Genomic DNA, 21,297 nt, shown 5'->3' with positions numbered 1-21,297 from the left:
GCATTGGATAGCTGGCCAATCAGAGCACACCTCGTTTTTCAGACCGATGAGTTTTGTAAAAATCGACGCGTTTCAGAAAGGCGGGTCATAGAAGAGAAACAATAATGTACAGTATGTGGAAAATAATGTGTTTTTTGAACCTTAAACCGCATAAACACATTTCATTACACCAAATACACAAAATAATGTTCTTTTTAGCAACATCATATGACCCCTTTAATGAATGCATGTATGAATTTACTGTCAAGTGGTGATGCTTAATAAATCAACCAATGTTCTACTAATAAAAACATCAAAAATAAATAGATTAAATGTACCTTCAGGTTAATAACGGTGGGTTGTGATAGGACTGGGTCTTCTCCCCCTTCATACAGGTGTGTGATTCTCAAAAGAATACGGTCAAAGTCTATCTCAGACTTTCTCTCTCCACCTTGAAAAACAATATATACATTTTGAATATAGCTTCTGGTTATAAGCAGAATTTATACTTCACCCTGACTCTCTCCATCAAATCCTGATTCACATAACTGTTATGAAACATTATTGTTTTGTCAGTTTTGTTGTGTACAGTATATTGTGGCCTGCCTAAGTTGAGACTGTGGAGGTGCTGGGTGTGATCAGGACTGTAGTTCCAGCCAGGGATGCTGAGGGTCTGCATGTGGAGGTTCTGGGGCACCACAACCGGCTGAACAAACGGCCCACTAAATTTCTCTCTCTGATTCCACGGCTTTTCTGTGCAAGGGAAAAGTTTACATTTCTTTGTCTCTGTTTGCTTACCAAAATGTACAAAACACACAAATATGGAAAAGAAATGTTATTGTTGTTCAGTACACTTTAGGTAAAGCACTGTTACTTCACATTTTTGCTCAATTGACAACTTTTGTTAATGATTTTCTTATCATTTTTTATGATACATACAAGATCAATCAAGAAAATCAAGAACATTTCAGACAAAAGGGAGGTAATAATGAAAATCTAATAAAATAAATAATACAAGAAGGTAAAGCGTTTTAATGTACAAACAGAAATAAAATAGTAGGTGCACTAAGTACAAACAAAATTCTATAAATCTGTGTCATCTGGATGATGATGCACGAGTCCGTATGTATGTTAAAAAGGGCTTCCACATTTTAAGGAAAGATGTACTGGGCAGTGTTATTTCAGTATTTCTTTCTTTCAATATTCTGAATTAGTTTGTATTTTTATGTTTTCATTTTAATTTCAGTTAAATGTTTTAGTAATTTTGTTGTTTTTGTCATTTTATTAGTATATTTTAATATGACTATGTAGTTTTCATTTCAGTTTTAGTTATTTTAGTACATCATATTAAAATGATGTCAAAATAAAATAAAAAATGAGACATGTTTCCTTAGCAGAAAAATATTTTTTTTTCTAATTTATTATATTTCAAGTAATATACTGTACATCTGTATGACTGTAGTTTAGTTTACTTTATAAAACGAATAGTTCCGGTCCTTGATTCTGATTGGCTGATTGGCTGAGCCACGTTCGAAGCGGTTGTAAATTACTCAACAAACATACACCTTTGTTTACGTTTGTCTGTTGCTTGGCAACCACTTTGTTGCAACCACAACTGATTCTGAGGAACTACATTGTTTGGTGGAAGAATACTGTTTTTATTAATATCATTACACTTTATTTGCTCTGTTTTATTTTGTGAAACCTTACTACGTATATGGAATAACCGTTTTATAAAACCAATAAGCCCCGTGAAGCCGTGGTTTACAGTGAATTTATAACAGCTAAGGTAGTTTTAGGCACTCCGCCCGCCCCTTAGCGGTTATAAATTCACTGTAAACCACGGCTTCTTGGGGCTTATTGCTTTAGTAATAACCTTGGTACTGGGCCAATGGAGGGAATTTCTATTTTTAACTGACAACTTTTTATTTTATATAAATTTAAATTGTACCTGTTTGTCAGTAGTTGTACATTAGTAATGGCAAGCATTTGGATTAAAGATAAATGGAGGGTACGCTACAGTATGTTGCCTATTATTGGGTTGCCTATTGTTACTCAATAGATGGTTAACACTGAATGTAATAAACTTTTAAGAGGAACTGAGACTGAAATTAAAACTAGTCGAGCAATGCCTGTGTCTGCAAACTCACGGGGTTGGTCAATGGGCATAACCACAGGTCTGTGCTGCAGCTCTAGTGCCTCCTGTTGGTAGATAGATGACAATGCAGAAGGCGAGCCCAGCATCATCCAGAGAACGGGCCTCACCACAGACGAGTCATTAAGAGTCAGATTATAACCCAGATTCCACTCCTGGTTATTCCAAAGCCGTCTATGAAGCATCACCTGATGCACACACACAATGCACAGAATACAAATACACAGAAAACAGCTCAGTAAGGCTTGAGATTGACACAACAGTGCCAAGTATGTGTGAAAGGCAAATGCAAGCCCTCACTTCTAGTTGACCCTGACTTAGACTGGCCACTCCATGAGCTCTTTCACCGAGGAACACAACTCTGCTGGAATCATCTTGTATGTAGGCCGCTCGTACCATTGGGTAGTAATTCTGTGCATGTAAACACAACAGATGTATAATAAGCATATCTCTTAATATCTGAAAACTGGTATGATTTATGAATTTTAGGTGTAAAGCAACCTTACACGGGCGATTGTGTTGTTCACAAAGGTCTTATATGTCCTTTTCATCATCTGATAGCCGTTGTTATCAGTAAACAGTGTTCGGTTATTCTTCAGACTCGTGCGGGTTCTGAACACGGTCTCTCTGTTTATCTCTAGGGGGCCCACTTTATAGCTCTGCTCCAGTCTGAAACATGCCAGCCGACCCTCAAACCCCACCGGCACTCTGGTGACCACCGAGTAAGTGTGGTTCTTGTCTTCTTCCTCTCTGCAGAGAGAACACTCACACTTTTAGGACTGAGAACTATTGCTAGATTTTTGGAGAAAATGTGAGTGGTGTTTAAAGTTGCAATGAAACAGGCATAGCACCAGAGTTTTTTTCTTTTATATTGTGGTGTACATCAGAGATTAACAGATTATTGAAAAAGAAAACCATGTATGCTAGGAGGAGCCTGGCTTTGTCTATCGGTTGTTAATTGCTTGAGATGTGGGCATTGCAGTCATAAAAAAGCAAGCTTGCAGATGATCATGGTAGGGTTTAAGCAGACTAAATGATTGAAGAAGTCTGGTTTATGTGACCAGTAAGTATTCTTATTCTTAGGTTATGACATAGTTATGACATTTTGATTTAAATATATGAAAACATATGCATGGATGAATTGCTCACAATAAGATCAATAACATACATTTAGAAAATAGATTTTTAATTTTAATTTCAAGTTGACTTTAAAGGGGTCATATGATGCTGCTAAAAAGAACATTATTTGGTGTATTTGGTGTAATGAAGTGTGTTTATGCGGTTTAAGGTTCAAAAAACGCATTATTTTCCTCATTCTGTACATTACATCAGCCCTAACATAAAATTAATTATGGGCTTATCAAATTGACTAGAATTTTTTTGTCATCTCTACTTTAAATAAAGGTTGCATTTTAAATTGCTGCCTTGTATTTTAGAGTGAACAACAACCCTAGAAGCAGACAGACATAATAGATTCAGGATATCAAGAAACACTTTTTCTTTTACCTGTAGAAATACTGGCGTATCTCTGAGACTACCTTCCCTGGCACAATCTCCATGGCCACAGATTTGTATGCAGGAATAGCTGAGCCGCTGGCAGTAAAGATGTAGTTGTCTGAGATCGGCCCGGAGTGGACGTCCCCATTGGCCTCATACTCCCAGAAATCCTGCTGTACTCTAACTCTCATCTTTTCACACCTATAATGGATAGACTAGGTCAGAAATTCAATTGAAATGTCCCATTGGACATAACTGTTGCAATCTGATGCATATTGAAGGAGAACTTGCCGGTCTGTGATGCTGTGCAGAAGGTTTGTCTCTTGGTCAAACATCAGTTTGTAGCACTCATTCAGCACTGGTAACAACTTCCTACCCGTCCTCTTCCACTGACTCACATTCTTCTTTTTAAATGTCACTACTCTGGCCACATGAGTCGCCCCACAGGCAGATCCAGTGTCACAGTGGGATTGTGGGAACTGCACAATGTACTTTCTGTACTGCAGTCCACCCAGCTCAACAACGAAGAACAGATCGTAGACAGTGGAAGACTCCATCGATTGCTGGATCTGCAGTTAATTATTGAGTCTGTTATTAACTGAAACAACTGCATGTCATGACAGAAGCAATGAATGAGATCAACAGAAAAAATATGTTTTGCAACCTGAGCAGGTACTGCCTTTCCATCATCGTCAAGCACAACTGCCATTGCGTATGCCACAGAAATATTAATATATGTTGAAATGTTCCAGGCAAGTGGGTTGTACACGATGATATGCTGTTCAAGAACATTTCCGGAGTCTGAAACAACAACAAAACCTTTGTTAGACAATATAACCTTTGATCAATCAAACTTTACTTCACATTTTAAGATTGATAACTACTAATGCTGGCAATTAGACTGAAAATATAATTAAAATGAACTTAAACTGTCAATATTATCTGTCTACATTATCAATTGATTTTAATAAGATATCTAAAAATAAAAATCAAGAAAATCAAGAGAAGAGGCTAAAAAGCACAAGCCAACTTTGTTTGTCTATCAAAAAAACAATATATATATATATTACATTTAAACTTAACTTAGTTATAGTACGTTTTAATATAACTGTAATAATAATGACATAAAGGAACAATATCAATGAAATAACTTTTACAGCCAATCAGAATTCATCCAGAATTCATCCTGCTTTAAAGAGCTCAAGCATTGAGCAAGTGGCAGATGACTGGCAGAAACTGCAGCATGTGCTTACAATGAACAGAAAGTTATTGTGCATTGGTGTGGATGCTAATATAGTTATTATAATAGTTATCATTATAGTTATCGTTCTTGGTGTGAACAGGCCTTTACTCATATCTTGTTGGCTGCTGGTATATTTAATCCAGGTATATTTTAAAATGTATTTTTATTTCAATATAAATTATAATCAATTATTTAATTAAATTTTTAAAAAATATATTTTTAGTTTTTTTTTTTTAAATCAAATATAAATATAATGCATTTCACATTTCACTGCTCAATTAACAGGAAAAGATCAGATCTGAACAGAGAATATAGATCCACGTGCTGAGAAGAAAGATTCAGAGAATATAAATAAAGAAATGTACCGGTCTTCACTGTGGTGGATCTGGTTTGGGGCGTGTGATGGATGTCGTTGGAAAGTTCAAGGGTTTGTGGAAGTAAGAATATGGCTGCCAAGAGCTCCTCAGCTCCCATCATGCCTTGCATGAGATGCTCCATGTACATATCAGCCACTTTAGGGGATTCTGTCCCTGTGATGCCATCGTGGTGCTGAACCTGGTGCAAATCAGATGAGATAATGACCAGTCGATTTCTAGTCATACACACATTATTACTGCCTTAGCAGGGTCATGTTAGATTTGGGCCTGAATCATAAGAGAAAGTTCATGAGAGAAAGATTTGATCAGATAAACATTAATGAATTACATTTTCCATCATTGCAACTAAATAAAATAAAATTGTAAATTCCATGCTGCTCAAAAGGAAATGGTTGTGGCATAAACAGATGTTTAAAACCAGGCACCTCTGAGACAGCCCATCGCAGGGCCTTGAGTTTGTCTAGAGCCCATTCTCTCTGAACTGGACCATCTGGGTAGCTGATACGGTATCTAGTGAAGAGAGACTCTGCTGCATACAGGAGGGAACTCGCTCGTCTAGCTACTCCTTTCAGAACATTTCTGGACCCATAGAACCCCGTCCATGCCTGAAACGGTTCTGGAAAATGAGGATGAAAGACTTTTCAGGACCATTTGTTTTTCAGAAATGCAGTGAAACACTAATGAACACTTTTGACATTTCCAGGGTTCTCAGAATCCACATTAGCATTTCTAAAAATTTTCAGGACCATTTGTTTTTCAGAAATGCAGTGAAACACTAATGGACACTTTTGACATTTCCAGGGTTCTCAGAATCCACATTAGCATTTCTAAAAAGAGGGGGGGGTTTGAGAAATTGATTACATTGGCCGGAAGAGAGAAAAATGTCACTGTCACTGTCATTATATTAGAAACACTCACACAGCAGCGTTAAATATTCTTTTGCAATTTAATGCATGGTAATAAAACACAAAGTGTAGTGTATCATCACAGAATATGCAAAGGGTTCATCACAATTATAGAAGTAGCTATAATATCCAAATTGTAAACCTGTTGAGTAAGGAAGGAAGTCTTGGTTTCCTCTCACATCCCAGGACAGATTTGTTTGGTGCACTGTCTGGAAATAGTCCTGTAGCGTGGCATACTGCACTGCAACTCCATACTTGTCACTGTGTGTGTTAATGTAGTTCATTAAAACATCCATGTTCATAAACTGCACTGATGCATTGAAGAACTGCTTGTCACAACCCTGTAAATACAACATACCCTTGTAATACTGTACGAGTTAGTGAATATATAAAAGAAATACTGTACTGTATGTGTTAGCCTGTGGTATGATGGAGCTGAACTGACCCAAGGCCAGAGAACATGACTGGTTCTGAACCACTGGGCCCTCTGTTTGATGTTGTCCACCATGGTCTGTGCGTAAAGCTCTACAGTTTCTTTGGTCACTGGCAGACTCATGTTGGGGTATATGCCATCTTTAGGAGGGTCCGGAAACAGAGCGACACCATTCCAGTAAAACCCAGACCTGGGCACAATTACCATCAATATAACAGCATGCTCAAACTTTTTTTTTTTGTTCTAATGCTTTTTGTTTTTACATAGAATAATTTAAACTTTTTTTTTTTTTAATATATATATAAAAGTTTGTTTATAACAAAAGTTTGGGGATGGTAAGAATATTTAATATTTTGAAAGAAGTCTTATGCTCACCAAGGCTACATTTATTTACTCAAAATTACAGTGGAAAATTTAATATTATGAAATATTATGATATATAAAACTTTTTTTGCTTTAATATATTTAAAATAGTAATTTATTTCTTTTTTCAGAATTCTTTGATGAATAGAAAGTTAAAAAATCAGCTTTCTTTGGGAACATTATAAATGTCTTTACAGTCACTTTTGATCAATTAATGCATCCTTGTTAAGATTCGGCCCGAATCAGTTTTCTAAAGTGTTTTTGAAAAATCACATACCCTGCCTTTAATCTTACTGACCCCAAAATGTTGAATAATAGTGTATAAATTAATAGAACTTTCTAGATCTTCATGCTAAACAAAAATCACAATTGAGGTGTTACAAAATAAATAAAAAATAATAATAATAATAAAAAAAATTACTGGGCGTCACCTGTTAGAGAAGGGGAGATACGATGGTGTGCAGTAACTGAACTGGTCCATAGTGTGTGTGAATATCTCTTGTTTTTCCTTTAAGGATGGTGAACCTCTCCACACAAACTGCAATTTCTACAAATACAGATGTAATATTATTACATGTACCAATCATAATGTAAGCAGCATTTATTCCAAAAACCTCACATGCACAGCTGTATTATAAATGTGTTTTACCAAACCAATGATGCAAAAGCACAACCTTGTTTTTCTGCATGTCATCTTTAAGGTCGTAGTCAATGCGAGAGATGAGGTGAGCGTCAAACCCCGCAAGTGCAAAGAGGACCGGGGTGGTGGCTGATGCACCAAACGGATCAACATGCCATCCGAAACGTGGCCGAACACCAAAAGTCTCATACAAGAAGCCGTGTCCCTCTACAAGCCAGAAGAAGAGAGAGAGAGAAAGAGAGGGAGATAAGAAGATCTATAACTACATGCAACGTGTTAACACTATTTAACATAGCATTATTTAAAGTAATGTGTAAATAACATGTTACATAAATATGGTAGTCATTCAGCACTATGGTACTGTATTTGTAAAGATACAGCTCACGCACCTGTGAGCTGAAGAATGGCATCATCTACATCTGTCACTGCTTCATCATGCATCACCTGACCCCCGATTATGAACTCCAGACGACCCTCTTTTAGCAGCTGTCTCACCTGACATATATTTACATTTAGTCATTTAGCAGACGCTTTTATCCAAAGCGACTTACAAATGAGGACAATAAATGAGGACATATAAAAACAAGTCACCTTAAACCTGTTAATTAATTAATTTATTTGTTTATTTTTCAGATGCCACAAACCCCAAACGTGATCATACTTGTACGAACCCCATCCCAAAACTGAAAAAGCAGCTATATATTTTCATGCATAAAAACACCCGATTTATACTATGAAAAAATGTATTTATATCATTATAAATATATGTCAAATATAATTTGGAAATTATTTATTTTCTATTATATATTACATTATTATTTTTTTCTACTTACTATGGTATTGTACTGTTAGGTTTAATTATTGATTTATTTTATAAAAAAAAAAAAAACCTATTTACTTATTTAATTTAACTTTTTGAACAATTCTACACTGTTTTCCCATGCTGCTCCAGTTTGAAAATCTCTGTCTTAAACAATAATTTAACTGATTTACCTTCATCGCGTACTACTTAAAACTACTAAAACATCTAATAAGATATTTGTAAGTCCTTACCTGTTTCTTGTGCCAATCTGTTGCCACATTCACCCACCAGAGTCGGAAAAACTCCTGTTCAACTGCGATGAATTTGCGGCTTTTGACTCGTGACAGCTCTTCAACTACACTGCTGTACACATTGCTGGCGTATGCATGCATGCTCTCCTACAACAGAGAAGGTTGACAACACTGATGATGATAGCTCCACTTAGGAAACATACAAGCCATTAATGTCTGCGTTTTACCTGGACCGTGTACACCCAGCCAACATCCATATGACTGTGAGGAATGACGAAAGCTTGAATCCTCTCGGCTGCATCGTTTTCAGAGACCGTCATGAGCAGTAAACCGAGAAAGAAAGATAAAAACACCATTGCCACTACAAGATCATCGAAAAATCGTAACCGGTGTTTCAAGAGAGTCTCATGACTGCGTGTGATCATATGCGCATGCGCACTTATACTTCCCTTTTTTATTTTTTATTTTTTATTGAACAATCATTAATGTACAAACAACTTGGCCATATCAAAACATCTTCACATTACAATATACAGAACAGGTGCATTACTTCCCATTTCCCATTTCATTCGCTGTTTGCAGCTTCTTTGAAAAACTTTTATCAGCGTTACATTTCGGCCAAAAAGTTTTTTTTTATTTTTTATTTTTTTATTTATTTATTTATAGTAATGCAAATATATATATATATTATTATTATTTTTATTTTTTTTGTTTATTTATTTGTTGGTTTGAGATGGTTGCATACAAAAAAAACCCGTAAAAATTAAAAATCACTTTCTTATTGACGTTTTCCAAACAGGTGCTTTGCTGTGATTTCCTGTAGTAAGTGTAAAAATATTTTAGGATATAAATAATACTACAAAATGGATAATAGATTTGCCAATGTCCAAAATAGTTTCCTTCTACCAAGATTTTGTGTCACAAAGTAAACATTTGGTCAAAAAAAACAGTTCGTCTCCTGACCAATAGGAGGCGCCCAAACACACTCGTCTGTGTTTATCACGCTCGCTCGGGTCCTGCTTTACATGTTAAAGATGGCCGAGGTTGATGATGGGGAGCAGAAAACAACAGACAAAGATCACTTGCAAGTGTTAAAGGTTTGAACTCACTCTTTCATTTCCCTCTGTCTTTTGGTGAGGTAAAAATAAATATACAGCACTCAGATGTTGTCGATGAACACATGGCTGCTGCAGCGTCTGTCACTATAACAACTGATACACTGCATTGTAACAACGGAGAACAAACAGCTTTCTGGAACAAGTAGCATCTGAATGTCTTTTATTAAACTCTGCGCAGTGTAGCCTGATCGTGTTAACCTAATGTGCTTTCCATTATGTCGTGTGATGCTTGTTTTACCCATCATTCACCTCTCACTGCAAGAGACACTTATTGTACTGTAAAACTATAATAAATTAATTTTAGTTCTTCTTTAAACAGCGTAAGAAGCTTTCATAATTTTTCATCTCGTGTGAAAGGAAAAATTGAAATCGCATCATATGACCCCTTTAACTAGAGTTGTTTTCTTCACTGCAGTTACTACTAACATTTTCAAAGAAGATTTAGGTACAATTGTACGTTTTTGAAAGCGAAAGCAGCAGTAAAGTAGAATCTCTTTAACTTTCTTTTTTTATGCAAATGCAAAAAGAGACCTCAGTCACCATTTGCTTTCATTTTATTAAAAAGGGTGCAATGCAAGTGAGTGCTGACTGGGGATGAAATGATAAAATAACTTATTTTTGGCTGAACTATTGCTTTAATGCAAGAAATCTCTTTGAGTTTTGAGAAAGATCAAATGTGCAGTTGTTTAATAATAGCATGTTTCTGTCACAGGAGCTGGTAGATGATCTTTACTCCTTTAGGGACCGTTACTTTGAGACACACAGTGTTGAAGATGCTGGTAGGAAACAGAATGATGTTGCTCAAGAAATGGCAAAGACACTTAAGAGACTGGAAGAAAAAGAAGGTGGGGATTTCTTTGTGTTCCACAAATTTTTATGGCAAAGAAATTTTAATGTTTAATAAAATATATTCTGACAATTAATTTAAAAATATGTTGATAGAAAATACACCAGAATCCTTTATTATTGTCTCAGCACCATTAAAAATTCCACAAGAGTATTGGTATTATTTTATTAATTATTTACTTTCAACAGATTTGTACAAACACAGCGCTCAGTTCCTGCTGCAACGGGGTCGGTGTCTGAACGTCGCTCCGGGGTTCAGTCAGACTGCAGAGGAGTGTCTGTCCCGGGCTGTTAAACTGGAACCAGGTTTGGTTGAGGGCTGGAACACTCTGGGAGAGCAGTACTGGAAAAAAGGAGACCTGACAGCGGCCAAGACCTGCTTCACAGGTGCACTACAGCAGGTGAGTCTTTATTATAGCCAAGAACAATGGGTCTCATTTAGGGCTGCACGATTAATCGAATGCAATTGTCATGCGCAATTTGTTAGTAAAGCCGGTTCTGTAATCAGCACCGTAGTCGTGTGTTTATTAGTCACGTTGAATCAATGAAAGCAGTTGAATCTTTTGTTTGTTCAGCTGCAGATAGGCATTTCCTGGGTTTCTTCTGTGAGGTGTATTTGGAGTTTCAGCGCGAGAGCGCCCTCTGGCCTTTGGATGGAGATTTACTGCTGATCACAGAACCGTGCTTCACTGAAAGATACGCATGACAATCGCAGCTTCTGTCGAATCGCGATCTCGATTCCATTTCGATTTATCGTGCAGCCCTAGTCTCATTCATTAAATGTGCATAACCGTGGTATAATCAATATTATAATCGCCTATTACCATGTTAAGATGAAATTTTATTTTATCTTAAATATATTTCATCATATACAATATAGCTCAAGCTGCTATGTTTCTCTGTATAACAGTTGTAATGAGAGGTCTGTACAAAAGATGTTTGTGTTTGAACTGGTTTTGAGGAAGGCACAGGCTCTTGCTGCATGCGCTCAGGTGAGAGCTTGATTTTAAAGAGCATTATGTTTGCTGAAGAGTGATGAAATTATGAATTAGTCAGAAGTTGTGCAAAGAAATAATGCACATAACATATAAGCAATGATCCATGCAAATAACAGTGAATGAGACCCAATATCTTTTAGGATGTCTGTCTCTTTTGATATGGTACTGCTCACGAAGCTCAGAGATGAACTCTTGGTGTCTCATCTTCATCCAGAGTAAGAATAAAGTGTCTCTGAGAAGCCTGTCTATGGTGCTGCGACAGCTGCCACCAGAAGAAGATGCACAGGAGCAGAGCAAACGCATTCTGGAGAGCGTGGAGCTGGCCAGGCAGGCCGTGCAACTCGATGTCACTGATGGGACTTCATGGTGTGAGTATATTACACGGCTATTGCAGTAAAGGACACATTAGGTGTGTTCCTAGTGGAATATCCTGTCAAATGTATTTGGACCAAAATGAAGTTTATTCCGCTATTTTAAAGGGATAGTTCTTCAAAAAATAGAAATTCTGTGATTAATTAATTGCCCTCATGTCTTTCCAAACCTATATGACTTTCTTTGTTCCATGGAACATAAAAGAAGATATTTTGAAGAATGTTGGTAACCAAGTAGTTTTGGTTCTCTAACTGTTTATAACATTCTTCAAAATGTAGTATCTTAGAAAGTCAGTCAGTTTTGAAACGACATGAGGGTGAACTGTGCTTTTTAAGTGAAATTTAATCCAAATGAATGCTTTTGTCAAGTGAAGTGAACTCCTACAGATATCCATGCTGTCGATCAGGACACAGCTTGATTCCTAACAGCATTTCTGAATAGAGACGGTTTATAATGTTGGTATATTGAAAAGAAAATTGGAATAAATTATTTTATACTGATTTGCTTTGACCCAACAGATATTTTAGGGAACGCGTATATCTCCATGTTTTTTACCAGTGGACAAAACCCACAGCTCTCTCAACAAGCCCTCAGTGCCTATGCACAGGCTGTGAGTATTTCCTCTTTGTCTCACCTAAACATTTGTATGTTTAATATTAATTCGCTAAAGCTGGTTGTCATCTTTTTACCTTATCGTTTTATCTGTGCATATTTACAGGAGAAAATCGACAAAGCATCCTCAATGAACCCTGACCTCCACTTCAACAGAGCTACGGTAACAATTCTTTCAGTTGCTTTTTCAAACTGGTGGGTGTGCACCAGCAAATGTGTCACAGTAAAACCAGCATCTTATCCACTTTGTTATATATATTCTAAACTGGTAAACAGCCTGCTGTTGCACTTCCACTGTGTGAAGCAGACCTAAGAAACTCCTTTCTGTCACCAGTTGTTTCAGTATGAGGAGATGCACAGCTCAGCTCTGGATGGATACAGCCGTGCTGCAGCTCTGGATCCTGGCTGGGAAGATGCTCGGGAGAGAGCAAAACAGCTGCTAAATTACCTAGACCAGGTTACAATGTTAATGGAGAATAAGGTGAGAGAAATGAACAATGTCATTGTAACTTTTGCGGTTTACACTGGCGTGGAACAGGCATTTTCAGTTTATTTCTATGGGAGCCGAGCTATTGACAACAGAAGTGTCGAGAGCATCTGAGAATGTTTACTCCACTTTCTCAAACGTCAAGTGAAAAATGGAAGATGGCAGCCAATCGCTGTCAGGTGCGGATAATGATGATCAAAATCTGCATATTGTACTGGAGTTTCTGTTGAATTAGTGTGTAAATCATATTATTTACATAATTGGACTCTTTCACTGTGAATTGACCGTCTGGTTTTACAAAAGTGTGTTAAATTAACACCACATCTTCATTTTGTTTTTTTTTGGCATTTGGAAACAAAGCTGTTACAGTGTATATGATTATTTTATTGAAAAAAAACATTGGCTAAATACATTTGATAGCAGCACAGAGCTTTATTTAGTTCTGTTGATTGTGTAAAATCCCATCGAAAAGGTTGTTTGTTTGATATTTTGGGTTGTTTCCAGGAGATGGAAGTAGAGTGCAGTCAAAACAATATTCTGGAGGTCCATAAGAAATCACATTAACCCCACTCGCTCTGTGTTTCAGGGAAAAGTAAAAGCTCGGCGTCTTCGCAACATGCTCTCCTCACTCAGTACCTCCGCTTTGGGCCCGTGCTCCTCCCCTCAGTTCCGGTCTCCCTCAGGCCGCGTGGGGAGCCTTGAACCCCGCAGCTTATCCTCTCTCACTCATGGCCACAACGGTGGGGTGGCAGCGCTAGGAAAAGTGGTCTTCAGCCTGGCCTCAGAGGGCCGTATGGCCTTGTGAGTTTAAATGCCTCTGCCGCATTAACAACCTCTATAAATATTTACTATGAAAACTAGAAGGTTACTGGATACAGTGGGTACGGAAAGTATTCAGACCCCCTTAAATTTTTCACTCTTTGTTATATTGCAGCCATTTGCTAAAATCATTTAAGTTAATTTTTTTTCCTCATTAATGTACACATAGCACCCCATATTGACAGAAAAACACAGATTTGTTGACATTTTTGCAGATTTATTCAAAAAGAAAAACTGAAATATCACATGGTCTTAAGTATTCAGACCCTTTGCTGTGACACTCATATATTTAACTCAGGTGCTGTCCATTTGTTCTGATCATCCTTGAGATGGTTCTACACCTTCATTTGAGTCCAGCTGTGTTTGATTATACTGATTGGACTTGATTAGGAAAGCCACACACCTGTCTATATAAGACCTTACAGCTCACAGTGCATGTCAGAGCAAATGAGAATCATGAGGTCAAAGGAATTGCCTGAAGAGCTCAGAGACAGAATTGTGGCAAGGCACAGATCTGGTCAAGGTTACAAAAAAATTTCTGCTGCACTTAAGGTTCCTAAGAGCACGGTGGCCTCCATAATCCTTAAATGGAAGACGTTTGGGATGACCAGAACCCTTCCTAGAGCTGGCCGTCCGGCCAAACTGAGCTATCGGGGGAGAAGAGCCTTGGTGAGAGAGGTAAAGAAGAACCCAAAGATCACTGTGGCTGAGCTCCAGAGATGCAGTCGGGAGATGGGAGAAAGTTGTAGAAAGTCAACCATCACTGCAGCCCTCCACCAGTCGGGGCTTTATGGCAGAGTGGCCCGACGGAAGCCTCTCCTCAGTTCAAGACACATGAAAGCCCGCATGGAGTTTGCTAAAAAAACACCTGAAGGACTCCAAGATGGTGAGAAATAAGATTCTCTGGTCTGATGAGACCAAGATAGAACTTTTTGGCCTTAATTCTAAGCGGTATGTGTGGAGAAAACCAGGCACCTGTCCAATACAGTCCCAACAGTGAAGCATGGTGGTGGCAGCATCATGCTGTGGGGGTGTTTTTCAGCTGCAGGGACAGGACGACTGGTTGCAATCGAGGGAAAGATGAATGCGGCCAAGTACAGGGATATCCTGGGCGAAAACCTTCTCCAGAGTGCTCAGGACCTCAGACTGGAACTAAGGTTTACCTTCCAACAAGACAATGACCCTAAGCACACAGCTAAAATAACGAAGGAGTGGCTTCACAACAACTCTGTTACTGTTCTTGAATGGCCCAGCCAGATCCCTGACTTAAACCCAATTGAGCATCTCTGGAGAGACCTAAAAATGGCTGTCCACCAACGTTTACCGTCCAACCTGACAGAACTGGAGAGGATTTGCAAGGAGGAATGGCAGAGGATCCCCAAATCCATGTGTGAAAAACTTGTTGCATCTTTCCCAAAAAGACTCATGGCTGTATTAGATCAAATGGGTGCTTCTACTAAATACTGAGCATTTTTCAGTTTTTCTTTTTTAATAAATCTGCAAAGATGTCAACAATTCTGTGTTTTTCTGTCAATATGGGGTGCTGCGTGTACATTAATGAGGAAAAAAAATTAACTTAAATGATTTTAGCAAATGGCTGCAATATAACAAAGAGTGAAAAATTTAAGGGGGTCTGAATACTTTCCGTACCCACTGTATATCTAAATGGTTGCTGATTGTATTGTTTTTATTTTTAAAATGGTTTTCTTGTTTTTGTCTTGCAGCACATTTGGCATGGTGGACAGTGATGAGACCTGTTGTGTAGTCATGGTGTATAATACAGCAGACAGCTGGGGTGTTTTAATAGGCGATACTGTAGTCATTCCTGAACCACAGGTTAAACGGCACAGCGTAACACATAAAGATAAGGTTTGTAAAAACAACTTTTCATTCTACTTTAAAGTTTTATATCTCCGCTTACACTACCATTCCAAATTTTGGGGTCATTAAGATTTTAAAAATGTTTTCCAAGGAAATCCCTTATGCTCACCAAGGCTGCATTTATTTTATCAAAAATACAGTAAAAAAAAAACAGTAATATTGTGACATGCTGATTTGGTGCTGAAGATACATTTCTTATTATCAATGTTGAAATCTGTTGTGCTGCCTAATAGTTTGTCACAACATGGTACTTTATTTATTTTTTCAGGATTCTTTAGTGAATAGAAAGTCCAAAAGAACAGTATTTTGATCAATTTAATGCATACTTAAATTCTTTGAAAATATATTTACTTCTTGACCACAAACATTTGAACGGTAGTGTACTGTATTTACACAATCAAGCAAATATAAACATGTTTGCAGCTGTTATCTGTGGCCACAGTTATAATAACCCAATTGTAAATTTAAAGTGCTTATTTTTTGCATTACAATAGGTGTAATAAATACGATGTTTTTATGTTTCTTCTTTGCTTCTCCCTATACAGTCATATGACTTCCGAAGTATACGTGTGGACTCTCCCTTGCTCCTTATAGTCAATGGGAAAAGACAGGTGATGAAAAGCCAAAGTGCAGCCTTTGTTACTTACAAACCACAAAGTGAATGAAAACCCAGAGAGAGGACGTACAGTGAGAACACTGAGATCAATGAGGGTAGTGTTTTTCCAGTTTGTATATATTCTGTGCTGTTCCTGTTTGTGAGGACAGGAAAACTCTTTGTACATATATTTTTTTTTTCAAATCATTTCCCTTTTTTAATTTTCCACTTGTTTGTTGATTGGTGTCATTGTTACGATTGTGCTGCGGTCTTTCATATTTGGGTTGTGAAAATGAAAAAATAAATAAATCCCAGTCTTACTCTGGTCAGTTTGGCAGGTCCTACAGGTGATAAACATCATTTACGTAGAGTTTTTCACATATTTTAATTATGAGTTATTTTCCACAATAAGGTCATTTACATTAGTGGAAACGTGTTGCGAGTATTTACAGCATAACACCTTCTTTAAACTGTGTAACGGCTTTATCAATAAATAACCAACTTGAAAGAACATAAAGAACTAAACAGAAACAACTATATTTGGCCGTTAGAACTGAAATCAGAATTCATAAGTGAAAGAAACGAGCATCCTAGTGAAACTCATGTCAAACTTCGTTTTTCTTGATAAAAGATTGGGCTCTGTCTCGGGTGGGTGTGCTGAACTGGAAGAAAGTTTTAGCGTTTTCCGGTCCCAGTGAGAAGAACCTGTCACCTTCTGGTGCCAGGAATGAAGGACTGCTATGCGGTTTGACCAAACCTGATGACAATAATTGCAAAGATTTTTCATATTCTGTGCTTTACAACAGTTGATCACATCTGAACAATTTTGGTCTCAGTGGGATAAAGAACTCTTGACCTGATTTTACTTATGCAGGGTAAAATAGACGATTACAATAATTAGTTTTGTTTAAATAAGGAACCATTATACTTGTTTCTACCCATTGCTTTTTTCCCCCTGACCTGTAGTGAAAGGGTGGGAAATGGGATCTTTCTCTCCCGTTCCCAGCGTGTGCATCCGTAGTGAGTCGAGAAGTCCCTGCAGCTTCTGATATTGCCTATTTCGTTCATTCAGTCGCTCCAAAACCTCATTGTACTTCCGCTTATATTCCTCCAGCACCTGAAGAATGTAAAAATTGAAAGTGAGGACACTGATGATTGTTGTTTAAGAAATACAAAAAAAGCATCCATCTCATGCTTCTATATATATATATATATATATATATAAAGTACTTGGACACACTTGATTAAAAGTTTCTTGTGGTCTTAAAACTTTACATTGTGAGTTAAAGGCACTCCAACTTGTGTAACCACAAAACATTTTTTTATTGATACAGTGAAATTGTGAAACACTATTAACATTTAAATTTAATTTAGTTTTTCTTTTTTTAAAATATATTTAAAAACATGTATTCCTGTGCTGGCGAAGTTTGTAATGTAATAACAAATGGTAGCATTTATTATTATCAATGTTTAAAACAGTTGTGCTGCTTAATATTGTGTGCAAACCATTATACATTTGAAGTGCTTTTTTTTTATGAATCGAGAGATAAAGAGAACAGAATTTACCTTTGCAACTTTACAGATCTTCTTTATGCACCAAGAGCTTGTAACACTCTAAAGAGAAAGGAAAAAATGAAATCGCATCATATGACCCCTTTAATGCATTTTTATAACCGTATAAAAATCACTATGGTCACTTGGTCAATTTAATGCATCCACTTGTTGAAATGGATAAGTGGTGGTTTTCTGAAAGACCAAAAATATTTTTATATGGTTAACATTTTTGGTCATAAAAATGGTCCTTATTCAATTTTTTTTTATTGCCATTTCAAAAGTTTTGATAGCATTTACATTATTCAATTTTTTTTATTTATTAGTTAGTTTTTTATTTATTTTGTTATTTTGACTGTTACTGTGTATAAACAGTGAGAGTGGGCATTGGTTTGATGGCATGATCATATTTGGGACCTTTTTCAGTGATGCAATCTCTCCTCTTAATGCATTTAACTCCAGCTCTTTGCTCTGGCTCTGCTGGATCATACACTTCTCCATCTGAAGCACTTGTCCTCCAGCCCTGGACAGATTGTACTCCATCAGCATCCTCTCCTGATTTACCTGATATAACCACAAACAAAAGTAAACATTTGAAGGAAGGTGCATTAATCCCAACCTCTCTCAGTTTCTGCAGACATCAAACCTGATAGGTCCAGAAGTCTAGCGCTTTATGACTGATTTCCAAAACCGTTTCAGGCTGTAGTCCGACCAAAACCATAGCCTTGTATTGCTCTGATGGTGCCAGCTCGGTTCTAAAGACGTCCAGTTTGCCCGAGAGCATGGAGGAGCAGGCGGGGCAGATGGCAGGAGTGCGGCTGAACTCCTCTGAACCGTGTTGATCACAGTATACGTGAGAGCAGGCCGTGACCCACACGAACCCACTCAGCTTTGCCCGGCATTTATGCGAATTACACAGCAGGGTGAATTTAGATGCAGACATGGCGGATCTTATGGAAGGAAACAGAAATTTTAAGTATTATATTTCTATATGTATATAGTTTTACTGGTTAAGCTGAGTCTGACGATAAACGGTTAGGCTATGTGTGCGCTTTAGGCGTAAGCTAGCAGCGCGGGAAAAGTAACGTATTCCCAAACTTTCTTAGTTCTGTTCGAATCCTAAATCTATGGAGGACGAAACCTGCAAAAACTTCTGCTATGGCATCGCTTGAAGAACCTTTTGAAGCACCTTTATTTTTAAGAGTGTAGAGCGCCTCGCGGGTTTTGACTGGCCTCATCTGATTGGCTGCTGACTGAGCGAACTCAAATAGGCGCCATGATGCACTTTAAATAACACTTTTGTTCCTCGGGACAAACATTCTGTAAAACAGTCATAAATAATGTTTACGTACTCAGAGGAAGACGAATAAGAAAAAAAATTGACGTTCACTGGTCAAGTAGGCTACGTTGCACTTACCAAAATATGTGGTGGTTTGGTCTAAGGAAACAGGAAACACATTTCATGATAATAGGTTGCCTATATGTTTTCTTGTCTTTTATTGAACAGAATATACATATACTATACAATCGCACTGATAAATGTAAATAAACAAATATTAAGCAAGGCACATATCATAAAAAACAGATGCAAAGTACCAATAAAATTACATATATTCCGAGAAAGAAACGAAAAGGGGAAAAAAGAAAGGAGCAGGGTGAAAAAAAGGAGAAAAAAAGTGTAAGTAGGGTCTCTTCATTCCTCTTCAAATAAATCAAGTTATCTTTGTTGCTTATATGTTACACACTATTCGAAATAATGTTTTTAAAATAAAAGAAGTCTCTAAGACTGCATTATTTGAAAAGTGCTTTAAGAATAATAATAATAATTATTATTAAAATGTATAATCTAATTTTCATATGATGGCAAAGCTGAATTTTCAAAAGCCATATTACCATTACATTACCAACTTTTACTTAGAAAGTTAAAATAAACATTTATTGTAGATAGAATGTGTAACAATGTAAAAGTCTTTACTATCACTATGTGATCAATGTAATGCATCCATGAAGTAGCTATTACTGATCTTACTAACCCAAACATTTTGAACTATAGTGTTTTTTGTTTGTTTTTTAATTCTTATTTTAATATTTTTTTTAGCCCAATGATTGTTCAAATAGCATTAAATATGTGGGAAGTGATCACATTGAGTGTTTCCTGGAAACATTGGTCAAAATACATCAATGGCCTTCTCAGACGAGAAACTCACAGATGCAGCATTTCTCCATAGTGTTGAATGCATCATCTGGACATGAAAAAGGTAAGTCTTGACATTTTTCTTCTTTTCTTTTCCTTTCTTCTCTGTTTTTCTTATATATATCCATTTTGGCGTTGTTTAGATCGACTAGCTACTACCCAAAACTATGAGCAAACACGAATTTGGAAAATGGCGAACAGCAGTAAATAATGCAAGTCAATCAAGGCTGATTTGATTGAATGAGAAGCTATTTTAGTTGTACAAGTACAAAACGGATAGTTCCGGTCCTTGATTCTGATTGGCTGATTGGTTGAGCCACGTTCGAAGCTGTGGTAATTACTCTACAAACATACACCTTTGTTTATTTTGTGTGTTGCTTGGCAACCACTTTATTGCAACCACAACTGATTCTGAGGAACTACATTGTTTGGTGGAAGAATACTGTTTTTATTATATCATTACACTTTATTTGCTCTGTTTTATTTTGTGAAACTTTAATACATATATGGAATAACCGTTTTATAAAACGAATAAGCCCCGTGAAGCCGTGGTTTACAGTGAATTTACAACACCCCTTAGCTGTTATAAATTCACTGTAAACCACGGCTTCTTTATTGCTTTAGTAAACCATTCCAATCTGGCAACACTGATGAGTAGGCTGCTGTATACAACAAATTAACAAGTAGAAAACTGAAGCAATGCAAATGCATGTGAGCCATGATATGGTTCTATGCTAACTGTCTCTTTCTTTTTTAAATTATTGTTTTGCCTTAAATGTACAGTATAATATTAGTGACTTTTAATCATTTTTATCTTAAATTATACTTTATTGTTGTAAATAAGCCTGCATGAACAAATACACTCATGTATAAGAAAAACCCTGCCTTATGGTTAGTGGACACCTTGGCCTTATGTGAGATACGGTGCAGGACGGCTGCTTGTTTTTGATACATCTAATTAAAAATGGCTTTTCACTCCATCCCTCCTCCACGTGGTGTATGGGAACAGAGGCGGGGGTGAAAGGGGGGCATTGTGCGGAGCGGCAATGGATCCTGGGGGTGAGGAGAGAGAAAGAGATGCCCACTCAACTGTGTCCAGGTCGCCATTGTTGGAAATTCCCTTCCTATTCAATGCATTTTAAATAGGGCTCCGAATATTCGGACGCACCGACAAAGTGA

At 37.1% G+C, this 21,297-nt stretch overlaps 3 protein-coding genes across 4 annotated transcripts in view; 1 reads left to right on the top strand and 2 right to left on the bottom strand.

The window, feature by feature from the left end:
* The window catches only part of man2b2 (mannosidase, alpha, class 2B, member 2), a 10,821-nt gene extending 1,752 nt beyond the window's left edge, over nt 1-9,069 (bottom strand). The window contains exons 1-17 of one of the 2 annotated variants that reach the window (XM_016549722.1): nt 8,873-9,069; nt 8,646-8,792; nt 7,982-8,087; nt 7,627-7,799; nt 7,384-7,499; nt 6,602-6,779; nt 6,299-6,497; nt 5,677-5,867; nt 5,240-5,429; nt 4,296-4,432; nt 3,923-4,200; nt 3,641-3,832; nt 2,641-2,884; nt 2,435-2,545; nt 2,112-2,322; nt 586-732; nt 318-430 (exon numbers count right to left, since the gene is read on the bottom strand). In XM_016549722.1, the coding sequence (XP_016405208.1) occupies nt 318-430; nt 586-732; nt 2,112-2,322; nt 2,435-2,545; nt 2,641-2,884; nt 3,641-3,832; nt 3,923-4,200; nt 4,296-4,432; nt 5,240-5,429; nt 5,677-5,867; nt 6,299-6,497; nt 6,602-6,779; nt 7,384-7,499; nt 7,627-7,799; nt 7,982-8,087; nt 8,646-8,792; nt 8,873-9,001 (2,862 nt within the window). In that variant the 5' untranslated portion in view covers nt 9,002-9,069. The remainder of the gene's footprint in view (nt 1-317; nt 431-585; nt 733-2,111; nt 2,323-2,434; nt 2,546-2,640; nt 2,885-3,640; nt 3,833-3,922; nt 4,201-4,295; nt 4,433-5,239; nt 5,430-5,676; nt 5,868-6,298; nt 6,498-6,601; nt 6,780-7,383; nt 7,500-7,626; nt 7,800-7,981; nt 8,088-8,645; nt 8,793-8,872) is intronic. The other variant, XM_016549723.1, reaches the window with a different exon arrangement.
* A 583-nt stretch (nt 9,070-9,652) lies between these two features.
* ttc5 (tetratricopeptide repeat domain 5) lies at nt 9,653-16,708 on the top strand. The gene is made up of 10 exons (XM_016549721.1): nt 9,653-9,742; nt 10,476-10,608; nt 10,799-11,010; nt 11,822-11,975; nt 12,498-12,589; nt 12,698-12,754; nt 12,926-13,072; nt 13,665-13,879; nt 15,622-15,766; nt 16,324-16,708. Exons 1-10 carry the CDS (start codon nt 9,671-9,673, stop codon nt 16,441-16,443), a joined length of 1,347 nt encoding a protein of 448 aa, XP_016405207.1. The 5' UTR covers nt 9,653-9,670; the 3' UTR covers nt 16,444-16,708.
* Nucleotides 16,709-16,739: 31 nt separating this feature from the next.
* On the bottom strand, nt 16,740-18,867 carry LOC107738046 (E3 ubiquitin-protein ligase CCNB1IP1-like). The gene is made up of 4 exons (XM_016549719.1): nt 18,571-18,867; nt 18,342-18,488; nt 17,334-17,490; nt 16,740-17,130 (listed from the first exon to the last, which is right to left on the bottom strand). The coding sequence occupies exons 1-4, from the start codon at nt 18,865-18,867 to the stop codon at nt 16,979-16,981; spliced, it is 753 nt and encodes a 250-aa protein (XP_016405205.1). The 3' UTR covers nt 16,740-16,978.
* Between the last annotated feature and the right edge of the window lie 2,430 nt (nt 18,868-21,297).

Source organism: Sinocyclocheilus rhinocerous, unplaced genomic scaffold (assembly GCF_001515625.1).
Source record: "Sinocyclocheilus rhinocerous isolate Xijiao unplaced genomic scaffold, SAMN03320098_v1.1 scaffold494, whole genome shotgun sequence".
In the NCBI taxonomy this organism is placed as follows: domain Eukaryota; kingdom Metazoa; phylum Chordata; class Actinopteri; order Cypriniformes; family Cyprinidae; genus Sinocyclocheilus; species Sinocyclocheilus rhinocerous.
Note: the sequence above shows the minus strand (reverse complement) of the source record. Positions and strands in the feature narration are given on the sequence as shown.

Bases quoted from the DNA above. Each gene is read 5' to 3' on its own strand.
- LOC107738046 (XM_016549719.1), bottom strand. From the start codon at position 18,867: ATGTCTGCATCTAAATTCACCCTGCTGTGTAATTCGCATAAATGCCGG. The intron at 18,489-18,570 runs GTTTGATGTCTG...TGGTTATATCAG, and splicing joins TAGACTTCTGGACCTATCAG to GTAAATCAGGAGAGGATGCT. The intron at 17,131-17,333 runs GTCAGGGGGAAA...TATTGTCATCAG, and splicing joins TTCCCACCCTTTCACTACAG to GTTTGGTCAAACCGCATAGC.
- ttc5 (XM_016549721.1), top strand. From the start codon at position 9,671: ATGTTAAAGATGGCCGAGGTTGATGATGGGGAGCAGAAAACAACAGAC. The intron at 12,590-12,697 runs GTGAGTATTTCC...GCATATTTACAG, and splicing joins TCAGTGCCTATGCACAGGCT to GAGAAAATCGACAAAGCATC. The intron at 13,073-13,664 runs GTGAGAGAAATG...TCTGTGTTTCAG, and splicing joins CAATGTTAATGGAGAATAAG to GGAAAAGTAAAAGCTCGGCG.